The 25780-nt window shown below is 36.6% G+C and overlaps 1 protein-coding gene across 50 annotated transcripts in view; it reads left to right on the forward strand.

Annotated features, from left to right (window-relative positions):
• CLASP2 (cytoplasmic linker associated protein 2) overlaps positions 1-25780 on the forward strand; it is a 163608-nt gene that overhangs the window by 90539 nt on the left and 47289 nt on the right. For 41 of the 50 annotated variants that reach the window (XM_070237999.1, XM_070238003.1, XM_070238008.1 and 38 more), the window contains 6 exons: positions 1225-1398; positions 9937-9960; positions 11853-11870; positions 13989-14090; positions 20269-20439; positions 20868-20975. In XM_070237999.1, the coding sequence (XP_070094100.1) occupies positions 1225-1398; positions 9937-9960; positions 11853-11870; positions 13989-14090; positions 20269-20439; positions 20868-20975 (597 nt within the window). The remainder of the gene's footprint in view (positions 1-1224; positions 1399-9936; positions 9961-11852; positions 11871-13988; positions 14091-20268; positions 20440-20867; positions 20976-25780) is intronic. The other 9 variants (XM_070238001.1, XM_070238002.1, XM_070238028.1 and 6 more) reach the window with 1 other exon arrangement.

The raw sequence follows: 25780 nt of genomic DNA on the forward strand, positions 1-25780 counted from the left end.
TGCTTGAGGAAGATTAGCCATGAGCTAACATCTGTGCCAATCCTCCCTTATTCTTTTTTGTTTGCAAGACACCTCCACAGTGTGGCTGGCAAGTGGAATAGGTCCACGCCCAGTATCCAAACCCGCGAATCCGGGCCACTGAAGTGGAGCATGCGGAACTTTAACCGCTCAGTCAAAGGGCCGGGCCTGTAAATTGTCTTTTTAAGTAAGAGTTATAGCATGTTTTACTTAATAAAGTAGAAGCTACTTTATATATAGAGTAAAAGTTACTATGTAAAATGATTTTCTTGTCATCAGTCGCATTTAAAAGTAGTAGCTTTTAAACTGTTTTGCTGTGCTTTTAAAGTGTAATTTTTAAACTGTTTTAAACTTTTAACCTTTTGATGTGACGGACAGTGAGAAAATAATTTTACATACTAACCCAATACTACACATATACACTGTACTTGTGTTTGTATGCCATATACATTACTACATATAATATGTGCATTGTAGTGTATGTAATTACATACATACAATATACATATACTATGAAGTATATTGTGTATGTGTATACTTATGTAGTATAATTCAGAGTTCCATGAAACACTACTTACCCTTACTTGTGATGCACTGTTTCCTGTTCTGTTTCATTCTTTAAAATTCTGGCCATGACCCACTTAGTTGATTTCACAGCCTGTTAATGGATCCTAATTCACAGTTTATAACACTTCTCGTTTTTAAAATTGAAAGACTGAAGACCAGAAATTTAATGACTTAATTTGCATTGCCTAAGAGTGGCAGAACATGCATTATTTTCTGACTAATCCTACTCTTGGACTAGTTCTGTTTGCATTTTTCTGATAATAAAAAGATAGCACGGCTGTCATTTACTTATCTTGTACTTCATTTTCATGAATCAGTCATAAACATCATCTCTTCATCTACAAAACAGTTCTGTGAATTTTACAACGTATAATTATTTTTCCCATTTTATGGCAGAGGAAAATGAGGCAGAGAAGTATTGAAAAAATTGTCCAAGAAGATTTAGTTGTGACAAGATTGAGACTGAGGCATTCTGACTTTAAAACACTGTAGACTACTTTCTAGTGTCCATCTGTCCACTGCTTTCTTTTTGACCATTGGTCATCATGGATTAGCTCATGGTGGTTTTAAGTTTATATAATTTTCATGCTGTTTGCAGTGATTTAAATAATATAGGTTACTTTGCTTTGTTTTCTATAGTATCAGCAGGCAGCAGCAAAGCCAGTTCTCTTCCAGGAAGCCTTCAGCGTTCACGAAGTGACATTGATGTGAATGCTGCTGCTGGTGCCAAGGCACATCATGCTGCTGGGCAGTCTGTACGAAGCGGGCGGTTAGGTGCAGGTGCCCTGAATCCAGGTTCCTATGCATCATTAGGTAAGACAGCTAATTATAAGAAATTGTATGTTGTTTTTCTCCCTGGTCTCAGTGAAGTCAGGATGGTGGTGATATCTTAATTATTTCCATTTCATTCTTACTAGTTAAGGATAGTCCATATGTTTTAATATGATTCTATACTTGGGACGTCGTTCTGCGGTATCTAAAGGCTGCCTTGTTTCCACTTTACCCCTTCTCCTCCTCCTAACCATCTTGATCAGAGGAACAATTCTTGATTCCATGATTTGCCTATAGAATTTTCACAGCTCTGCACTACTGCCGCATCCAACCATGGTTTACTAAGGAAGTTTGTGAAGGATATTGGCCTTCTATCCAGTTTCTCTGTTCTCTTTCTCCTACTTCTGTTCGCTTACCAAAAGTTAAATCCTTTTGGGGATCTAGGAAAACTTCAAAGACTTAGTCATAATCAAAGTTTAAAAATATATTCTCAAGACTATTCAGAGTTTTGTTTTTTATGTCCATCAACTTTAAAAGTTTAAAAAAAGGTTGGGGCCAGCCTGGTGGTGCAGCGGTTAAGTGCCCATGTTCCGCTTCAGCAGCGCAGGGTTCACCGCTTCGGCTCCTGGGTGTGGACATGGCACCGCTTGGCAAACCATGCTGTGGCAGGTGTCCCATGTATAAAGTAGAGGAAGATGGGCACAGATGTTAGCTCAAGGCTAATCTTCCTCAAAACAAAAACAAAAACAAAACAAAACAAAAGTTTGAGGTTGGTTATCCATTTTGCTCGTCTCTATTTTGTGCTTCATTTTTCTGTCTCTTGAGTAGTACTGGTGGAACACTGGTCAAGGAGATCATTGGAACACAATAGGAAGTGCAGAGATTTTAGGTATGAATGGAGTACATGACAAAGTTGGCACAGCCACATTCAGTGAGGAAAGGATAAATTATTTAGTAAGTGGTATTTAGACATAGGGTTTACAATTTGGTATAAAATTTAAGTTAGAACTATTTTTCACACCATACAGCCATTTATTCCAGATGACTGAAAAGTTGAACAAAAATGTAAATTAACTTGATGAAAACATAGTAGTTGAGTATTCATCTAATCTCAAGTTGGGGAAGGAATTTCTAAACATAAAAGCCAAAAAATCGTGAGGAAAGTGTCCCTCATTTAAATCTTAAGTGTGAAAATATAAAATCAAGTGGCTAGAAACAAAAAGGGAAAAAGTTTTTGCCACATACTACAAAAAAAAGCTAAAATGTCAACAAGTTTTAATAAGTCTATGAAAAACAAATGAGCTTTTTTTTAGAAAAATATTCTACATATATCAAGAAAAGCATATATCATAATTGCACAGAAAACACAGAACAGATGTTGAACTGCAGTTGTAATCAAACAAATGCAAATTGAAAGATTCGTAAATACAGTAGTCCCTCATTATCCATGCAGATACATTCCAAGACTCCCAGTGGTTGCCTGAAACTTCACATAGCACCAAACCCTATATATAGTATGGATTTTCTTCTACATACACTCCTATGATAAAGTCTAATTCATAAATTAGGCACAGTAAGAGATGAACAACAATAACTATTAATAAAATAGAACAAATATAACAATATACTATAATAAAAGTTACTGTAGATCTTAGCAACCTCAGCATACGATTTTTTTTCTTTCCTTATTAAGTGGAGTACGTTCACCTTTTCACTTAAAGGAAGCACTTTGCAGCTTCTCTTCGGAATATTTGAATTGCCAGCATCACTACTCTTGCACTTTGGGGCCATTATTACGTAAAATAAGGGTTATTTGAACACAAGCACTGCGGTATAGCAACAGTAGATCTGATAACTAAGATGGCTAAGTGACTAATGGGCAGGTAGTGTATTCAGTGTGAATACGCTAGACAAAAGGATTATTCACATCCTGAGTGGGAGGGAGTGGGATAGCGGGAGATTTCATCACGCTACTCAGAACAGCTTGCCATTTAAACGTTATTATGAAAGTTCTAGCCAGGTCATTTAGGCAAGAAAAAGAAATAAAAGGTATTCAGATTGGAGAATAGGTAAAACTATCTTTATTTGCAGAAAACATGACCTTAAATGTAGAAAATCCTAAGAAATCCACAAAAAACTAGTAGCGATTAATATTTAGTTCAGCAAGGTTGTAGAATACAGGATCAGTATACAAAAATCAATTGTATTTCCACATGCTAGCAGTGAATAATCTGAAAATGAAAGACTACAATTCCAATTACAATAGCATCAAAAAGAATAAAATACTTGGGAATCAATATAGCAAAAGAAGTGTAAGACTTTTCTAGGAAAAACCATTTCTTTGTTTCTCCTTTACTCTCATACTCATAATACTCTTGACACCAAATGTGTGGGTTTTCCATACCAAGCAATTCTCCTCCATCAACGGGGTGTCCTGCAATTCAGTTCACTTCTGATATTAATCATAGTTAGCAGAGACCTCACAGGTTAAGGACTCAGTCCCATAAGACTGTCCCCCCAACTCCCACTTCAGACATCATTTGCAAGTCCAGGTTGTTACCTGTGCTTCTGATCAACTGGCTAAATCAAAGGTTCCCGTGAACCCCTCCTCGGGTTTGATAAATTTGGCAGAGCAGCTCACAGAACTCAGGAAAACAGTCTACTTAGTAGATTACTGGTTTATTACAAAGGATATTAAAGGATATGAATGAATAGCCAGATGAAGTGATACATGCAGCGAGGTCCAGAAGGGTCCCAAACACAAGAGCTTCTATCCCCATGGAATTGGAGTGCACCACCCTCCTTGCACCCTCCTGGTGGATGTGTTCACCAACCCAGAACCTTGTACTTCAGGGGTTTTTATGGAGGCTTCATCACAGAGGCATGATCAAACATTAACTCAATCTCCAGCCCCTCTCTTCTTTCCAGAGGATGGAGGGTGGGGTGAAAATTCCAAGTTTCTAATCCTGGCTTCATCTTTCTGGTAACCAGTCCCCATCCTGAAACTGTCCAGGAGCCCACCAGGAATCACCTCATTAGAACAAAGGATGTTCCTATCTCCCAGGAAATTTCAAGGGATTTAGGAGCTCTGTGCAGATTCCAGAGTCAAAGACCAAATATTAGAACAAAAAATACTCCTGGTGCTCTTATCACTCAGGAAATTACAGAAGTTTTTGGAGCTCTGTGCCAGGAACTGGGCAGAGACATATATATATATATATATATATATAGATATATTTTTCTTTTTAATTTTACACTGTACACTGAAAACTGCAACACATTTTTAAAAGATCTAAATAGAAAGATATCCAGGTTCTTTAAAGGCTTAATATTGTTAAGATGGCACATTGACCTACAGATTCAGTGCATCCATATCAAAAGTCCAGCTGTGGAGCCAGCCTGGTGGAGTAGTGGTTGAGTTCACATGCTCTGCTTTGGCTGCGCAGTGTTCACAGGTTCGGATCCTGGGTGGGGACATACACACCGCTCATCAAGCCATGCTGTGGCAGCGTCCCTCATATGAAAGTGGAGGAAGATCAGCACAGATACTAGCTTGGGCATAATCTTCCTCGAGCAAAAAGAGGAAGATTGGCAGCAGGTGTTAGCTCAGGGCCAATCTTCCTCACACACACACAAAAAAAGTCCTGCTGCCTTTTTATAGAAATTGACAAGCTGATCCTAAAATCCTTTTGAAAATGTCAGGGATCCCAAGTAGATGAAACAGTCTTGAAAAAGAAGAACAAAGTTGGTGGACTCAACGGTTCCCAATTTTAAAACTTACTTCCAGGCTACAGTAATCGAGTCTCTGTGGTACTAGCATAAGGACAGACATATAGATCAATGTAATAGAATTGAGAGTCCATAAGTAAACCCATATGTCTTTTCAACAAATGGTACTGGAACAACTAGATAGCCACATCCCAAGAAATGAATTTGGACCCCTACCTCACCATATCTAAAAAAAAATTTACTAGTAAAAAAAAATTTGCTCAGAAAAAACCAGAGCTAAAACTCTACAACTCCTAGAGGAAAACATAGATGTAAATTTTCATGACCTTGGATTAGGCAATGTTTTCTTAGATAGTACACCAAACACACAAGCAACCAAAGAAAAGATAGATAAATTGGACTTCATCAAAATAGAAAACTTTTATGCTTCAAAGGGCACCATCAAGAAAGTGAAAAGACAGCACACAGAATGAGAAGAAACATTTGCAAATTACGTAATATGATTAGGAACTTATATCCCAAATACATGAAGAACTCGTACGACTCAGTAAGAAAAAGACAGTTCGGTTTAGAAATGGGCAAAGGATTTGAATAGACATTTATCTGAAAACAATATGCAGATTGTCAATAAGGACCTGAAATGGTGCTCAACATCATTAATCATTAGGGAAGTGCAAGTCAGCACAGTGAGATATAATTTCATACCCATTAGGATGGCTATTACCAAAAAGGTGGACAGTAACAAACCTGGCAAGGATGTGAAGAAATGAGAACCTTTGAACACTGCTGGTGGGAATGTAAAATAGCGGATCCACTATAGAAACAGTTTGGCAATTTCTCAAACAGTTAAACATAGGGCCTGACCCTGTGGCACAGTGGTTAAGTTCAGCGCACTTTGCTTTGGCAGCCCAGGTTTGAAGGTTTAGATCCCAGGCGCGGACCTACACCACTCGTCAGCCGTGGTGAGGCAGCAGCCCACATATAAAGTGGATGAAGATTGTCACAGATGTTTACTCAGGGCTAATCTTCCTTAAGCAATAAAAAGAGGAAGATTGACAACAGATGTTAGCTCAGGGCTAATCTTCCTCAGGAAAGAAAAAAAGTTAAGCATAGAGTTACCATGTGACTCAGCAGTTCCACTCCTGGCTGTACACCCAAGACATGAAACATGTTCTCTTCTTTTTTTTTTTTGAGGAAGATTAGCCCTGGGCTAACTACTGCCAATCCTCCTCTTTTTGCTGAGGAAGACTGGCCCTGAGCTAACATCCATGTTCATCTTCCTCTGCTTTATACATGGGATGCCTACCACAGCATGGCTTTTGCCAGGTAGTGCCACATCCACACCCAGGATCTGAACTGGTGAACCCAGGCTGCCGAGAAGTGGAACGTGTGAACTTAAGCGCTGCGCCACCGGGCTGACCCTGAAACATGTTCTTATAAAACGTGTACATCCATGTTCATGGCAGCATTTTCCATGATAGCCAAAAAGTGGAAACAACCCAAATGTCAGGCTAGTGAATGGTTAAATAGGTGTATCCATACAACGGAGTGGAATATTATTCAGCCATGAAGAGGAGTATATCACATAAAAATGAAGTGCTAATGTATGCTATAAGATGGATAAATGTTGAAAACATTATCAAGTCAGACACAGACAGCCACATATTAGTTGATTTCATTTGTACAAAATGCCTAAAATAGGTAAATCCACAGAAACAGAAAGTAAATTAGTTGTTGCTAAGGGCTGGGAGTCGGGGAAATAGGGAGTGACTCCTAATGGGTACAGGATTTCTTTCTTGGAGTGATGTAAATGTTCTGTAATTAGATAGTGGTGAGGGTTGTGCTGCATTGTGAATATATTAAAAACACTGAATTGTATACTATAAAAGGGGTGAATTTTGTGGTACATGAATTGTATCTTAACTTTTTATAAGTCAGGAAAAGACTAGAAAACAAAAACTTATCATGAGTCTTAAAAATAAAAACATTATATTTAATATGTTATTTTCATTACCAGAAACAAATATTGTATTTGAAATGTTTTCATGTGAACTAGAGAGCCAATTTGCAACAATGTTTTTTTCAGAAGAAAGCTTACAGTAGTACCATGAGATTGACTTAATTTGTTTCTTTAGGTTCTGTAAAGTTTGAATTGCATGTTTGCTTCATTACAAAAGAGAAAGGTGTCGTCTTTTCTCTTCATCTGGCCCAGGTTTACCCTCAAGGACAAGGAACTACTTGCCTGTGGCTCTTTCCAGGGCTTAGATAATGAATTTTCTCATTCTCTCTCTCTCTATTTCTATTTCTTTTTCTGTTTCTCTCTATATATCTGTTTTTCTTGATCTTTCTTTCTATCTCTTCCTCTCTCTCTCTCTCAGCTTTATTACACACATGTGACTGGTGTTCTGTTTTCTTCTACTTTGAGCCTTGCTTATCATGGTGGAACACTTATGGATCAGGGAGAGTTTTCCATTATTTTCCAGTAAACACTTAATGAGCACTTCGTTTTTGCGAGGTACCCTGCTGTTTGCCAGAGATGCAAAGATATATACTTCTATACTCAAAGAGTCTCTTAGCCTGTTGGTAGGTTGCTAAAGGATGAGCAGCTAAAAGCTTGTTGACTTTTATGCATTTTGAGTTTGAAGTTCCTGTGAGACATCAAACTGGAGCTGTTCGGGAGGCAGGCTGGTATAGTGATGCATTGAGATACAGTGGTACAGAACTCAGGAGAGAGAACTATGCCTGAGATTACATTTGGAAGTTATTAGAGAGTTGTTCTTACTGTAATCTTTCAATATTAAACTCAGTACATTCCTTAAAGCAGTTGCCACTGGGTTTTTTCCTCCACTAAAGTACTAAATCCTTGGGCAACAGGAATATAATGAGTATTGTAAAGTTTACCCTTTTTATCCTGAAAAGGAAGCTTGATGTGATGGCAAATAGCAATTTGTGTTAAGGAAACTTTGATATGCATATTTATGAATTACGAATATTTGTTCTCAAAAACTGGGTTTGTGGAATTGTTTAAATGGAAAAGAATCTAAATGGTTTCAGTGGTATGTGGACAGTCAAAGCCAGATTTCAGTTGATTGAGGAAGAACTTAGGAGAATTTGTATAAATTATTCCTATACTTGATGGTCAAGAAAAGAGGTAAAAGAACAATGTAGGAATTATTTGTAGTTAAAAGTTAAGGAACTTTTTGTTTTTTAAGATTGGAGGAGTTAAATACATTTGTATGCTAAGGTGGTTGAGTCAGTAGAGAAGGAAAAGTTAAAAATGCAAGGATGAGAGGAGATAATTTATGGGCAGAGTTCCTAGGAAAGGCATGAGGATTGGGATATATAGAGCATAGCTGGAGAGTTAGCCTTGGATGTGGAAGGGTCACCAGTTTCATTGAGGTAGTAGGGAAGGAAATGAAGAAGGAAATAGATTCAAATATATTTTGGGGGGATTAAGAAGAATGTCATCCGGGGGGTTGTTGTGACTTCCTGCCTGAGGAGTCAGAGTCAGGATCGTGTGCTAATAAAAAGCAGGGTGACCGAGAGGTGGATTGAGGTTTAGAATAGCTGTGGAGGGGGCATAAGAGGTAAGGCACTCTTCTGGGCTTCCTGACCACCCATACATTTGGAGACCTGGCCAGAAGGACTCACAGAACTCAGAGGCAACTGTACTCATGGCTGAGGTTTATCATAGCAAAAGGACACAAGCAGGATCAGCAAGGGAAAAAGTTTCATCAGGTAGTCTGCAGGAGTCTAGGCACAGGCTTTCAAAGTTCTCACTCCCAGAGATGAGAATGAGGGGCTGCACAGAATGTGCTCCCTCCTCCAGCAATGTAATGCAGGAACGTGTACATGGTGTTTCTGTCCACAGAAGCTCACTTAAGACTCAGAGTCCAGGGTGAGGGTGGAACGGAGGTAGTTATGTAGCCACCCTGGCACACAACCAGCCACAATTACCAGAATTCCATACTTCTGAAAAGAAAGCAGATGTTCACCATAAATCACATTGTTTGCACAAACAATCTGGGCAAATTGATATAGCAGAGGTCAGTACCATTCCCTGCCCCCACCCCCCTGCGTGCGCGCACGCACGCGTGCACACACACACACACACAGAATAACCTTATCATTGATATAGGGAGCATCCAAAACTAAGTTCCCAAAGGCCAGCCAAGAGCCAGCCCCGTAAGTAGGCCCTCATTAAGAGCAGCATCAAGCCTGGTATGTTTATACTTTCCTGCAGAGGCACTAAAGGCCAAGCCTGATAATTACCCCACTTCCCAGTAGTGCCAGTATGCATGATTTCATAGTTTTGTAATTTTCTCTATTAGAGTAGAAAAATTGAGATTTATCTAGATTTGAGGTTTTATAGGGATTGAAAGTTCTGAGAAAGGATGGGATGGGGAAGCAACAAGGCACTAGACAGAAGATAATGACGAGAGAACTAAAGAGTAGAATCTGAGGGGTGTGCTATAGGCTGTAGAGGAAAAGAAACAAGGCGAGGTGACTCTGATAAGGAGAAACTCAGCAGACCAAAGCAGAGGGTTTGCCTGATGATGGCAAGGCTCCAAGCTTGGGACATGGGCTGCACTGATTTCTCTCTCTGGGATAGTGAAAATCAGATTCATCATCTGTCCTGATTTTGGGGGCGGGGGGGTGGTTTCTGTAGTCTATTTCACATAGGAGCCTCATCTTGTTTAATCTAGTATGTTTTAGTTGAAAGCAAGCCTTTTATATATGTCTGTGCTTGAATTCTGTCTTCTTAAAAATAATGTTTTCTAGGGATTATAAAATCATTTTTTTCTAATATACTAAGTTTTCCTCTGTTCTTTGCTTGCTCTTTCATCAAAGAGGATACTTCTGACAAGATGGATGGTAAGAACTTTTATAAATATACTACTAAAGATTTTTATGCCTCTTGGATTCTATATAATATTTTTGTTTATTCTCTTAATTTCTGAAAATAGACTGCTTATTTAGCAGCATTGTGAAAACGGCTACATAATTCTCTTGTTGAATTTTGGGTTAGACGTATCCATTTTTGGGTTTCCCAGTCCACTCAAATACTAATTTACTGTTTGTTGTAAGTTAAATCAGTTATCTTAAAACTTTTTCATGAGCTCTTAGAAATATTCTTGATTTCTTACATCTTTCTCTGAAATATTAGATTTAGAAGAATGGAAAGGAGTCTCATGAGTGATTTAATTCAACTGTTTAGTTTATTAACTCTGATACAAAGAGAGGCAAATGACATTTTACAGATTCATGTCGTTATTTATGAAAATGAAATGCAAGTTACAGATGCTGTCTTTTTAAAAGTGAGTTTCAAACTAACATTTAACCAAAACTGAACTTTAAGCTTTGCCTTTTCGATTTTGGTATTCAAATGATTATAGTTTATCTGTAGTGCTTGGTTCAATGTGGTATTTTTTATCTGTATGGTACTTTTTGTCTGATACTAGACAGTATATTACCCACACTTTCCCTTCACTTCAGATGCCATAATGTTATCTAGGAACTTGAGCTTTTTTTTTTTTTTTTTTAAAGATTTTATTATTTTTTTTCCTTTTTCTCCCCAAAGCCCCCAGTACATAGTTGTATATTCTTTGTTGTGGGTCCTTCTAGCTGTGGCATGTGGGATGCTGCCTCAGCGTGGTGGAACTTGAGCTTTTTTTAAGAACATATGAGAAGATACTAAACCTGTAAGTCACAGTATGAGATCTAGGAAAAATGGAGAACTGTATGTTTTTCTGTCAATTACTGCATAAACTCTGAAATTGCTATTTCTTCCATTCTAATGAAATGGAACATTTATTTAATCTTAGGTTATGTACATGAGTGTTATGTATGTTAGTCTCTGTACTTCTCTGTTTGTTTAATGTATTTTATAACTTTCAAAAATTATTGAATGAAATGAAAGCCCACCAAGAGATAGTTTGTATATTTCAAATCCTTTAATATCACTTCTAACACTGAGATTCTGGATCCTTTGAAAACAAATTTTTCTTACTTTCCAGATCAAAATATTTTCTTGTTTGGGTCAGAAACATCAGCCTGTTTGAGGAATCACCTATGTTACGTGATGTACTAGTCTCACTGGTATTCAGTCCTATGTTTAAAAAAATCTCTGTACACACACAGAAATATATCTGTTATTGCCCTTTAGTAGTAGAGAGTTATGACATTTGTCATTTTAGCTAGTTTTCATTGACATCTTAGGGAGTACACATAAATGTTGAGTAAATTGCTGATGATCAATCCATCAGGTCTTTGTAATGCTTTGGTGAAAATCCTGGGTTAATGAGGCCTAGGTCATGGATTTGATTCCTGTATTTGTCAGGTAGCTTTTCTAGTTCTTTTATGGACTACCTTTTGAAAATGCACAGAAAGTGTTCATACTCTGGAAAGGTCTGTAAAAATCTTCATTTCAAAGAGAGTAATGACAGAGTTGCATCTTTCTTGAGTGATTAACTTCTCTAATTTTCCTCACCATTTCACATTTTAAGTATGAAGTATAGCAGATAAAAGTGTTATAGAATTTTGCCGTTTTCAATTGTCTTTCTTTGTGTTGTGAGTTATTAGATTACTTCAAATTTTGTTTTTTCTCAGAATGAACCTTGTAAAAGTTAATTTAAGGCTATCAGACTAGAAGATATTTTCCGTTTTCACCCTTTCATTTTAGTTTTGGGTGGGAGGCGTGAAGTAGGTCTTAACATCAGCATTGGCAGAATTTGTTGAAATTTTATTGTTTTATTTCTCTTATTTAGGAACAGCATCTGAAGATGGTAAGAATGATATATTTTGTTAGTAACACAAATACCTCCTACATTAATATTTTCATTAGTAGGAATTAAATATTGAAAACTAAAATAGGCTAATTTCTTTGCAAATCTATATAATTTGCTAGCTGTGGTAGCTTCTACATTTTATGTTTGGTTGTGTTAGTTATATGTGTGGATTTTTTTGTTTTTTTACTTCATCCTGGAGTTTTCCTTTGTCTCTTGGATCATCTCATGCTGGGAAAATGTAATTGCTTAACATGTTTAATAATATTTAGTATAAAGTTAGTACATAGTTTCATTTTTTCCAGTAGTGACATTAATTCCTTTCCGTTGTTTTTCTGTTTTTGTCTTTTAGTTTATGCCAGTTCATTTATACTTTAGGGGAGCATGTGCCATTGCTTTATCATTGGAGTTTAAATATTGTCCACGTTTAAATGCATTTAGTCAACTTTTAAATGTATCTTTGATTGTGAATCAGTTACTGGGGAATTGCATATATGATTTGAATTTGAGGTTACAAAAAACTTGCCAACCGTGCTACTTTATTTTACTAAACCAGTTTACCTTAAAAAAGTACTTATTTGTTGCTTTTGGATTTGTAGAAAGGAAAAAAATTCAATTTTTATATTTATCCTGCCTGAAGGCTATCTTATTAAACCTCTGATTTGAAGCATGTTTTTTTTCTTCTAAGTTTTACATGGATGACATTTTCTTGTGATACAAAACCAAGTAGATTTAACTTTGTTTTTGGTCTTACATTTACTCTGATAAATTCGAAATATTTTTGCATTCTAAGTTTAAAATGGAATACTCTTATGAAAATGGCTTCTGGCACTGCGGCCAGAATTATAATTTAGAATACAGTTGTAATTTAGAATAGTAATATTAAAATACTTAACTTATCCTGATTTCTTGCTTATATTGGATAGATTCTCCATTTCAAAAGTAATTTATCTTTCTGTTTTACTTCTTAATCAGGAGGACGTTGTGTCCTACTCTAAACAGACTCTGTAAAAGGTTGAAAGGCCTGAACTATGGGCTTATCAGGGGCCTTAAAGAAGTTGATAGAATGCTAGGCCTCTACCAGCTATACTTCTGGTTGTGCTTCTGTTTTATTCCTAGTTCTTAATTCACTCTATCATCTTCCCTCACTCATTTTTTAATTTTGTAATTTATCCTTAGTCTTCAGTGTATTTTTTCCTAATTAATATAGATGTACCACACTCGCCAGTGTTTGTGATTGCCCTACGAATTGTACCTTTTAACTAAAAAGGATTCTGAGCCCTTCTTTATGATTATGTTAGTATTGGTTCTGTTTGATAATGGTTGAGACTGTTGCTTGAGAACACCTAGTAAGTGTGCTGCTAGTAATATATTTTTGTTTTTACTAACAACAATTTACTTAAGCACTTTGATAGCATTATCTCTTCTGGTTCTAGAGCTCTGGTAATTAGATGTTTGTGGCTTGGTTTTGTGGAGGGGGATGAGGCAGCGATAAAAGAGAAAAGCGAGGTATTTCCTCAAATCATTTTATAAATGTAACAGGTTGATTGGGGGGAAAGAATAGTAAAGGTGTCCAAATACATCTGTAGTAATCTAATGTTTAGCATAGGATAAAAAGATTGAATATTTTACCTAGTATTCTCTTCTTGCAAATCCCTTTAGAAGTACATTTTCAGTCAGAAGGATTATTTGGGTTGTTATTTCTAAGATTAAGCTTAAATTTAAAACTATAGGCCAGATTTGAGAATAAATTTCATGGAAACTGAAATTTCAGAATTGGCACTACCAATTAAGAAACAAGTGACATGCCTATGGTAATTATCTTAATTATAACTCTACTGGACTAATAATATTAAACTAAGAATGGAAATCTTTTAATTTGACTTTATTTTTACCCTTGAAAGAAAGTTAGCTTATGGTGCAACATGTAAAAAGCAGTATATATTTTTAAAATTTTAAGAGAAATATAACCTGTAAGTGATGGTTACATTATGACAGGATTCAACAATACTTGAAAAACACACCAAATTAGAAAATTATGGTGAGATTTTTTTCCCCTCATTACTAAATATTATTATAGAAAAAAGTCTTTAATTATGTGAATAATTTATTCCTTAGGCCGAGTGAGAGCAAAACTTTCAGCACCATTCGCTGGCATGGGAAATGCCAAGACAGATTCTAGAGGAAGAAGTCGAACAAAAATGGTGTCTCAGTCACAGCGTATGTATTACCTATCAGTTGTCCTGTATTTGTAATATGTTAGCGTAAGCGTGTTGCTTGTATATTACTGTATTAGGAGATTGACCAGTGGATAAAGACAAAGCTAATTTCAAAAAAGAAAAGCCACATACTGAGTTCTTGTTCTGTACTTTAGGTTCATCATCACCTGACAAAAATGAAGGTATTTTTTTTTCAATGTTTTGGGTCAGTTGTTGTGCATGTTTTGGAATTTTTTTGAGTGGGTGTTGTCTTGTCTTTGGTGTGTTATTAGGGCTGCATCATTGGTATCTGCCACCTAGAAAGAAAAATTTCATCTGCTTTACAAACTTTTGCATGAAGATATTTTAAATAGCGCAAATCTGTTAGCATTACGGTTTTCACAGTCTACTCAGAAACTTGCAAATGTGGAAAGTTGAGCTTTTTAGAGACAAAATAATTGCCATATATTAGCATCAAATCTGGTTGCATCTAGCTAATGCTGTTCAAAGACAGATATATGGTATCTTTGTACTCTCCCCAAAATCTATTACAATATGGTTAGCATTTTTGGCAGGAGTATACTGATTCATAGTGAGGAAACAAATTGAAATGACTGATTCTGCTATGTTTCTTGTTAAATTTGAGATTTATATTTTTCCCATTTCTTTGGAAGCTGAGTTCCTCATAAGCACAATTATTAAAACACAATTTTGAGGTCTAGGTAAAATGAGTAATCCATTTCTACATATTACAGAATAGCAACACATACATTTATGGCGTTATTAATTTAAAAGAGTTTGTTCCCATTCCTTCTTTATCCAGAGATTTTCATTAGCATTTATCTCTAAAACAGAAATTTTTTCTAGGGAAATAATTCTTGGGTTATTCTACATACTTGGCTGTTTTGGAAAGACATAGATTTAACTATTTTCCATTGTTGTTTAGATGATTCCTCAGGATATAGATGCCCTATTTGTCTGTTTTTTAACTTAATTCCTGAATTTTGGAATTAGGGAAAAGAGCTGGGCTTGGAGGGAGCCAGAGTGATGATTATACAAGTCCTGCCTAGCAGATTCTCCTCTTTTCCTCTTTCCAAAGTCAAAGGATCCAGGCAGAGTAATGATGAGAGCACCCAACAATAGTCCTAAAAATAAGCAGAAATGCTTAATAAATTGGTTTGCAAATTGAGGATTATTTACAAATAGGAAAAAATGGCAAATGCCTTCTCAGTAAGGGCTCTTCTCTCAACCAAATTAAGAATAGATATCACAATCTTCCCTGATCTTGTGTACTTTTAGAGTAATTTTTTAAAGTAACTTAATCTTTAGCAGTGCAGGATAGTTGTTTAGAGCCTTGCTGCTCCAAACATATGTGCCCAGACTAGCATCAGCATCACCTGGGAGCCAGATAGAAGTGAACAATCTCATGCCACCGCAGATCTGCTGAATTCAGTCTTTCACAAGATCACCAAGTGATTTATGTTATAATGAAGTCTGAGAAGTATTGATTTAGGTCACAGACTCTGGAGCCATACTGCCTAGATTTGAATCATGGCTCTTCTGGGTTATTATTTAAAGCTGCTATATTTCTGTATATTCATCTGTAAAATGGAGAGGATAATCTCACAGGATTGTTGTGAGGATTAAATGATGTAGTACATTTAATACACTTAAGACAGTGCCTGGGCCCAGTGTAAGCACTATATATTGTAGCTGATAAAATTATCCTTCTGGTAGTCTTAGTCTAATATCAACTGAATTTTATACTCCTGTTTGTACTTCTGTATTTTGTTATTCTTCTGACCTTCAGGAAACAAAGAAATAAGTAATGGTGAAGTTAGGAAATTTAAAGGATAAAGAAAATCAAGATAGCAACCAGAAACTGTCCATACTATTATCTTACGGATAAAACTTAATTTTATGCAAGATATTCTACTTAGTTCTCTCCTAAAGTAATACTAAGACTGAGCTGAGGGCAAAGATTCAGAGTGCTTTCTGTATGACTATATTACTTAAGGACCTCCCTTTTAGGTATATTTTAACTACTGATCACTTCAGTGGAATGCAGAATAATTTTTTTACATTTGGTTTTTCACTTTGAAACCCAATCCACAGTACTTCAAATCCTCTCCTGGAGTGAAAACATAATGATAGGCTTTTTAGACTTAGTAGGATTTTAAGATCAGAAGACTTCAACCACTGTAAAATCGCTTAGGTTTAAATCATATTGGAGAGGTTTTTATTTATTTGCTTGATTATTTATTTAAATGACTGTTTATTCCATTCTAAATTCTTTTGAAAAAAGATATTGTGGACCCATATAATTTGATGCAAGTTTCTTTACAACATATTTGCACAGAAATATTGCTGTGATCTCAATCTTCACTTTGTTGTAAAGTAATTCTTTAGGGATTGCATGGTTTTTCCATATTTTTCTATCACTATTTAGCAAAAAGAAAAATCTCTGGGATCAAAGCAGGTGTGTTCTAATGGCTAACCAAAATAAATGAAAGCAGACCCAATGGAGAGACTTTCAGATTTATATTTTATGTAAGGATTGTGTCTTCTTTTGTTGTTGGTAGTGACTGGTTGCGTACAAATGATTGTACAGCCTGTCAGAAACTTTGTCTCCTCACCCCACCCACCTGCTGTTTGTTTTTTTCCTGTGCATCCTACGAAAGATAAAATTTGTAGCTTTTTCATGTAACTTTTCTTCAGCTATAAGATGTAGTCCTCCCTTACCTGTAGTTTTAAATTAAATGTTTAAATAATAAAAACTTAAACATTTAATTATTTAGATTTCAGGCTATCAGTAGAAGAAAAGCTGAAGAGTTTACGTTTACTTTTGCAACTTCATTTCATCTGCTTTATACATGAGTGTCTGATTTCAGTTTATCAGCTGTAAAAACTACTAAATGTACTGCTTTTGTTACAGACATCTATGGTTTTGGGATTTTTTTTAAAGTTCGCTTTTTTTGCCTTAGGAATTTTTATTTTCTAAGAACTGACTAAAGCTTTCTTATTTCCATCTGCCATCCATTTTAAATCTGCTCCTTCCCTCTTCATGGATTATAACCCTTACCCTAATTCTGCCTTTACACTTGTTCAGGATCACAATCTGCTAATACCATTGGTGGTAAGAATCTATACACTGTATGTGTGCATCTATTGTTTGATCACCTATTTTCATTATCAAGAATGGGTTCTATTCAGCAGAAATTCTTAACATATGAAAGTCCATCATTTTGTAGCCATAGGGGGGCAAAAATTGCCAGTTATGATTTTTCTTTGGCCTGTCTTTATTTTATTACCAAAACCCTGAGTTTTTTTAAATTATCCAAGTTGATCCCACTGGTATAAACATTCAAAAGCAAAGGAGCTTTAGTAATGCCTTGAAAATATCTAGTAAAAACTATAGAACAGTAGTTTGAAAATTAGACAGTGCAACAGAAATTAGGTATCCTATTTCAAGTTTTGCAAATTAGAATATTTTCTAGTGGCATGCTGTTCTCTAGGTATATTATGCCCTTTTTCATCAACTCTATGGTTTTCTTAGAAGAAATAATTAGTCTTCGTAGTTCGTTGCTGGGGAAAGAGCCTTGATATTTTCTTCTAAGTATAAATAATTCCAAGATGAGTCGTAGGCACTGGAATTATCACATTGTTGGTAGGGATCGAAGGCATTAGAGAAGAGAGGGTAATGATTAAAGCAAAATGACTACTGCCAATTTTATTTTCTAGGAGAGGGCATGGGTGAATTTAAGTATATAGAGAGTGAGCTTGCATAATTTTGATAAATTCAATAAATCTAGAATAAGTGAAGTGGTTACTCTGCTTCTGTACTGCATGTTTTCTCTCTGCTGAATAGACCCACATTTCAAGGAATTCTCCAGTCTCCTATCAACACCTCCACCTCCTAAATTTATATTAGTTTAAGAGAATATCATATGTGTTCAGTTCATTATTTATACTTTTTATATTGTTGCAAGTGTTCCCATAAAATAGTCCATTTGCTTATCTTGCATTGTGAGTTTGTGGCATGTTGGGTGTTTGGGTGTTTTGGTGTGTATGTTTAGTTTAGACATTGCATGGAGAAAATAGGTGCCTTGTGAGTATCCTTAAGGTTATAACTGAAACAAACCTGATTTGAAGATTCTTCACCTGAAACATCATGAAACAGTTCAAATGAGCCATCATTTTAAAGTCGACTTGATTAATTTCCCTATAATAATTTAGAATTCCTTCTACATAAATAGTGAATTTTTAATTTCATTAGAAACACTATGTTTTACAGTATTGGTATAGCCAATGGAAGATAAGTTTCATTTTATGTGCTGGTAAGTTTAGGAATTAATCGTGAGTTTTTAAATTGTATTCAGTGAGACCATGTCAAGAGAACTATGGCAAGGGTCACAGATCAGCAGCCCATCGACCACATCCGGCCTGCGACTATTCATGTATTACTTGGTGTACACAACATGATAAAAATCAGGAAATTTCAAAGCTTTCACTTTTTTAAAAATCCCAAAACCTGGCCGGTATTACCTCAAGACAGAGCTGGCTGGAACTAAAAAGTCACTGCTCCCTGCCTCACACTCAGCCCTCCTTCCTCATTGACACCCCCTCCTGTTCCTATTGACATTTGAATCTTTCATCTTTGTTCTGTGAAAATAAAGCATGATTGGGTAAGATTATACAAGGTGAGGAGTGACTGCCTTATTGGTTAAGAGAAGTAGTGCCCTGGACCAGCCTCGGTGGCCTAGTGGTTAAATTCGACATGCTCCACTTCAGCGGCCCAGGTTCAGTTTGCGGACATGGAACCATACCACTTGTCTCTTAGCAGCCGTGCTGTGGCACTGGCTCACATGAAAAAGGAAAATGAAAAGGAAGATTGGCAATGGATGTTAGCTCCCAGGAATCTTCCTTAGCAAAAAAAAAAGGAGAGAACTGGTGGCCACCAAAGGCAGAAAGTTGCTTTCATGAAGATTTAAGTGCAAGTTTGATTTTTCTATATGCTACCCGTCAAAATCTAGAGTTACATTATATCTTGGAGTTATCCAGTTCATTTTCCCATTCAATGCATGCATAAAATGTTTTGGTTGACAAGGAACTCATCGCCTTAAAAGTTAACCTGTGGAATTCTAGTTTAAAACCAGGTTTGTTAGGGGCTGACCCCATGGCCAAGTGGTTAAGTTCGCGCGCTGTGCTGCGGCAGCCCAGGGTTTCGCCAGTTTGGATCCTAGGCACAGACATGGCACTGCTCGTCAGGCCACGTTGAGGTGTTGTCCCACATGCCATAACTAGAATGACCTGCAACTAAGATATACACCTATGTACCGGGGGGATTTGGGGAGATAAAGCAGGAAAAAAAAAAAAGCAAAAAAATCCAGATTTCTTAGCTTTTTTATAACCCTTGCCCCAATCTCTGAGATTTTGTCCAACTCCCTCTCTGTCTCCCTGACCATATGTCCTCTGCCTTGCAAGACTGAAAACCACCAGTTTGAAAAGGGTGTGACTTCTTTGACATTGCCTGTTAGTCCTGTTCTACCCTCAGCCCTTCTACAGCCACATCCCAGACGTGGCTACCCAAGATCCCTTTTTGATCCTGTTTGAAGGCAAATAGCAAAACGCAAGCTTCTTTTTCAGCTGGCCCAATTTTGTAAACATTTAAAATTTAATTTTGTAAAACTTTTTAAATGTACACAGTAGCAAGGTAGATAACTTTGTTATATCCATTCATAGGCAATCCAGCAGGCAAACTGTTTTAACATGAAGCACATTTTCATTATTATATTCTTAAAAAAAAATAATAGCAGTAATAGAACCATTAATTTTTTTCCTTTTTAATATGTAGCTTTAGTCATATGAAATGTATTGTCAGATAAGTTATTTCTATGGAAATATTTTATACTATTTGTGTTATGAAAATCATAATAGTGTTGTCCTTGTTAAACATAGCATCTTATACCTGCAAAAACTCAAAATATATTTTATGCGATTTACCATTCAGTCCTAGTATATAGTATACCATTTTTTTCTAGGTTATGATCATAAATAAATCTTCCTCAGTCCATTTCCTTTGAACTTAGAACTTGCCATACTATCACAGTTTTCTCAGATATGTTTCTTGAATTTTTATCCTTTCAGCAAGTTCTCTTGGAGTTCATATCTTAACATTTGTATATGTGTTTGGTGTTCAGCTGGCAGCCGGTCTGGGTCTCCAGGAAGAGTTCTGACCACGACAGCCCTCTCTACTGTGAGCTCTGGTGTTCAAAGAGTCCTGGTCAATTCAGCCTCAGCACAGAAGAGAAGCAAGATACCACGGAGCCAGGGCTGTAGCAGAGAGGCTAGTCCATCTAGGCTCTCAGTGGGTAAGATTTTCTATATGAGACTTGAGACCTTTTATTTCTTATGTGTTTCAGGCTTTGATAGCATTGAAGACTTCAGTTAGGCACTTAAAAGAAGAAAGCAAAATTCAAGGCAATTAAAATGTAGGTTATAAATTAAACTAGATATCTTACCTTGAAAGTATAATTCATTTATATTTTAGTTTCCTTTTTATTTGCAGCCTCTATTTTAGTAAAATACTATTTGACCCTTCTAATCTCAAAATAGAGATCTGTAACTAAGAAATTTAACTGTCTACCTGGTAATGCTTCATCAAGAGTAGTTTCTTCTCAACTTTATATAAAAACTTGTTATCGATCAATTTTTAAGAAAAAAAATAAACCAAAATGTCAAAAATGCAAATTCTGCCTTCTGTTTTCTCCCTTATTATGCTGCTGTTGCTTCCTACCAGCCCGAAGCAGTCGTATTCCTCGACCAAGTGTGAGTCAAGGGTGCAGCCGGGAAGCCAGTCGGGAGAGCAGCAGAGATACAAGTCCTGTTCGCTCTTTTCAGCCCCTTGGTAAGTATTTGGGCAGGTGTGAGATGCATTGCTTTCCCCTTGTGTTATTACCATCTGATAATTTCAAGTACCTTGGATTTAGCTTCTTTACTGACTGTGGCTTTGCCCCTATTTCTTTTTGGTCTTTTTGAGGAAAGAGTCAGAAGAAAATTATATTTTGAGGAAATTCCTTTGACATTTACTTGTCTTAAATGAGCAAGTTAAACGTTGTATCAACAAATTGTCTTCCTAATCAAGTAAATATCACACAGATTTAAACTACAAAATATTAAACTCACGTTTTTTTAAACAAGTAAGGCTCTAAAATTTAAAAATGTTTAAATATTTACTCTCAAGTGAAATATGGACTATTTAGTTGGGTAAAATAAATACGTTTGTCCTTTCAGAAGAAATATTGACATTTCAACTTAGATATTTAACTTAGTTTACTAGAAAGAGTACTACAAAATAATGTATGAACAACTTATTAAAGTGAGAGACATAGAGTGACATCAGCATGATGGCAGAGTGAGCTCTTCCCTTAGACTCTCCCTCTTAAGATACAATGAAAAGGACACTCATAAAGCAACAGAGGACATTCACACAACACAAAAGACATCTGAGAGACCCACGCAGCCATACAGCTGAAGGTGGAAGTGCTGGACCCCCTGGAGGAAGTGGTAGGAGGTAAGAGGATCTCTTCTCCCTCCCCCGACAGGAGCAACCCAGGGCACCAGACCACACAAGGCTCTGAGAGGAGGGGGATGCCGCAGTGCGCCATGGGAACACCTTCACTCTCCAAGTTCCCTCATAGCCTATGGGGAAGCCCCACACAGAAGTGGCTAAGCTGCTGCAGGGGTGTCTTCATCAAGCCATCACACCAAGAGAGCAGATAGCAAGGGCAGAGCAAGAAAGCCTCCTGGATCGTGCAGGTGAAAGAGAGCACCCCTCCCCCCACCCAGCACTCCAGCTCAGCCAGTCAGCCAGAGTGTCCGCACATATGATAGAAAAGCAGCAGCTGAGAATGATTGAGCCACAGTGGGCTCAGAATACGTAGCTCTTGACCCCCACTCAGTGGCAGCAGGTGGAAGCTGCAACCAGATACTATCACTATGAGGAGGCACAAATCCATACCATCAGACAATATGAAGAAATATATTAATACTCCAGACCAGAAGGAAAATGACAAGCACCCAGAAATCAATCCTGAAAGCACAGAAATTTATAATCTAAGTGGCAGCGAATCCAAAATAGCTATCATAAAAAAACTCAATGAGTTGCAAGAAGATACACATAGACAGTTCAAGGAAATCAGAACAAGATTAATGAACAGAGGGAATTCTTCACAAAAGAGATTGACAACTATAAAGAAAAACCAATCATACATGTTAGGGATTAAAAACACAATGGATGAGTAAAGCAAAATGTGGACTCCCTAAATAACAGAGCTTATATTATGGAGGAGAGAATTAGCAGTCCGGAGGATAGAAACATAGACACACTTCAGGTGGAGGAGAGAGAACTAAGACTAAAAGGAAATGGAGAAATTCTCCAAGAAATACCTGACTCAATTAGGAAATGCAACATAAGGATTATAGGTATTCAAGAGGGAGGAGAGAGGGAGAATGGAGCAGAAAGCTTGTTCAAAGAAATGATAGCTGAGAACTTCCTAAACCTGGGGAAGGAGCTGGAGATATAAGTGAAAGAAGCTAATAGAACTCCTAACTATATCACTGTAAAAGGATCTTCTCAAAGGCATATCATAGTAAAGCTGGCAAAAGTCAGTAACAAAGAAAAAATGCTAAGGGCAACAAGGCAGAAGAAAATAACTTAGAAAGCAACCCTGTCAGGCTTTCAGCAGGTTTCTCAGCAGAAACCTTACAATTTAGGAGAGAGTGGAATGAAATATGCAAAATTCTGAAAGACAAAAACTTTCAGCCAAGAATACTCTAGCAAAAATATCCTTCAGATATGATGGAGAAATAAAAACTTCCCCAGATAAACAAAAGCTAAGGGAGTTCATCACCACAGGACCCCCCCCCCCCCCCCACACACACACATAAGAAATGCTCAAGAAGGCCCTCATACCTGAAAAAAAAGGGGGGGTTACAAAGCCTTGAGCAAGGAGATAAATAGGTACACAAAATCAGAAAATTGCAGCTCTCTACCAGAACAGGTTAGCAAACACTTAATTACAACATTAAAGATAACAGGAAGGAAAACATCAAAAATAAATTTAATGTCGCCATTTTAATCACATACTTGCAACATAAGTTCAGATAAGTTGTGCCAATAATAACTTAGAAGGGGAAGAGTAAAAGGATGTAGTCAAGTTAGTCTAAGAAAATAAGAGGCTATCAGAAAATTGACTATCTCATCTACGAGGTTGTTTTATACAAACCTCATAGTAACCACTAAACAAATAATCAGAACAGAGACACAAATGATAAATGCTGAGAAAACCATCATAGAGAACTACCAGACTGAATTGGTTGTCTGAAATACGTGGGATGAGAAACAAGGGAAATGCAGAAGAACTGGAAAATGAGTGATAAAATGGCAAGATTAAGCCCTCAGATATCAATAATCACTCTAAATGTAAATGGGTTGAATTCTCCAGTCAAAAGACACAGAGTGGCAGGCTGGATTAAAGAACAAGAGCCAACAATATGCTGCCTTCAGGAAACATATCTCAGCTCTAAAGATAAACACAGGCTCAGAGTAAAGGGATGGAAGATGATACTCCAAGCTAATGGCAAACAAAAGAAAGCAGGTGTTTCTGTACTTATATTAGACAAAGTAAACTTCAAGATAAAACAGATAATGAGAGACAAAGAGGGACTTCATATAATGATAAAAGGGACACTCCACCAAGAAGACATAACACTTATAAATAACTATGCACCCAATGCAGGAGCACCGAAGTATGTAAAGGAACTATTAACAAACCTAAAAGGAGATATTAACAACCACACAATAATAGTAGGGTACCTTAACACCCCATTTACATCAGTAGATAGATCATCCAGACAGAAAGTTAATCAAGGAAATGGTGCATTTAAGTGAAGAGCTAGACCAGATGGGACTTAATAGATATATATAGAACACTCCATCCAAAAACAGCAGAATACGCGTTCTTCTCAAGTGTACATGGAACATTCTCAAGGATAGACCATGTGTTGGGAAACAGGGCAAGCCTCAATAAATTTAAGAAGATTGAAATCATATCAAACATCTTTTCTGACCATAATGCTATGAAACTAGAAATCAAGTACGATAAAAAAGCTGGGAAAACGACAAATATGTAGAGACTAAACAACATGCTATTGAACAACCAGTGGATCATTGAAGAGATTAAAGGAGAAATCAAAAAATATCTGGAGACAAATGAAAATGAAAATACACCATACCAACTCATACTGGATACAGCAAAAGCAGTCCTAAGAGGGAAATGCATAGCAATACAGGCCCACCTTAACAAACGAGAAAAGTCCCGAATCAGCAATCTTTAGCTACACCTAACAGAACAGGAAAAAGAAGAACAAACAAAGCCCAAAGCCAGCAGAAGGAGGGAAAAAATAAAATTTAGAGCAGAAATAATTGGAACAAAAAAACACTAGGAAAGATCAATGAAACAAAGAACTGGTTCTTTAGAAGATAAACAAAATTGACAAACCCTTAGCCAGGCATACTAAGAAAAAAAGAGAGAAGGCTCAGATAAATAAAATTAGAAATGAAAGAGAAATTACAGCAGATCCATAGAAATGTAAAATGAGAGAGATTAACATTTTTATAGTATTTTATAGTTTTTTTCCCATTTATTAGCTAATTCATGTTATGTCACTGCTGTAAAACCTGTCTGTCCCTGATTATAGAGATTGTACTATGAACTTTACTATAATACTTTATTTACCTCAATTATAAAATATTAAATGATCTTTTTCTTAACCTCTAGTATTTTAGAATAATTGGAGAGGCAGAATTTTTAACATTGAAAATCTTTAGAATTTTTGCATGGTCCTTCAGCATTTTAACTAGCACTTTATTTGTACATACCTATAGCCATGTCAGATTTTTCCTTTTAATTCCATAAAATGTAGATTACTACAATACTTAGGTAGTTCCTCTTCAGACTTTGTGACACTTAAGTAAAACATAGTTCTCATCATCTATTAGAATTATTGTTTTCTTCAATAGACATGTTAGTGTAGAATTTCTAGAGATTAATTTCTTCTTCTGTGGGGCATTTGGGTCAAATATATCATTAGACTGATCTAGAAAACCCATTGAGCTAGGAACACAGACAGGGATATCCTCAACCCTTGTTGTTTATGTTCCAGTTCCAGGTACCAAAGAGTTTCCCTTTCTATACTTCGCCAGAGATATTTTTAGTTCATATACAGTAGTCTTAGTCTGTCGAGTGTCTGTGTATGTGTGTATGCACATGCACATACGTACATGGTACATCCTCATATATATATATGTTTAAAAAATGAAATAAGTCCTGTCTTTATATAAAATAAGCATGCCCCCTTGAAGAATTGAAGGAAGTAGAGTGGGTGTGTGGTAGTTTAAGAGCTTGTGTTCTAGGGTCGGATGGCCTACCCCAGCTCTATAACTTTTCTATGCCTGGGTATCCTCATCTGTAAAACTAAGATAATAATAGCATGTGCTTTCTAGGATTGTTTTGCAGATGCTATAAATGAGAGAATACATGAAAAAGTCCCTCAGAACAGTGCTTGGTACACAGTGAGCACTTGATTATCATGGTCATTGTCACTGCCACCACTATTACCACTACTCCTCTTCCTCCTCCTCCCCCTCCC

The sequence above is a fragment of the Equus caballus genome, chromosome 16, assembly GCF_041296265.1.
Source record: "Equus caballus isolate H_3958 breed thoroughbred chromosome 16, TB-T2T, whole genome shotgun sequence".
Classification (NCBI taxonomy): domain Eukaryota; kingdom Metazoa; phylum Chordata; class Mammalia; order Perissodactyla; family Equidae; genus Equus; species Equus caballus.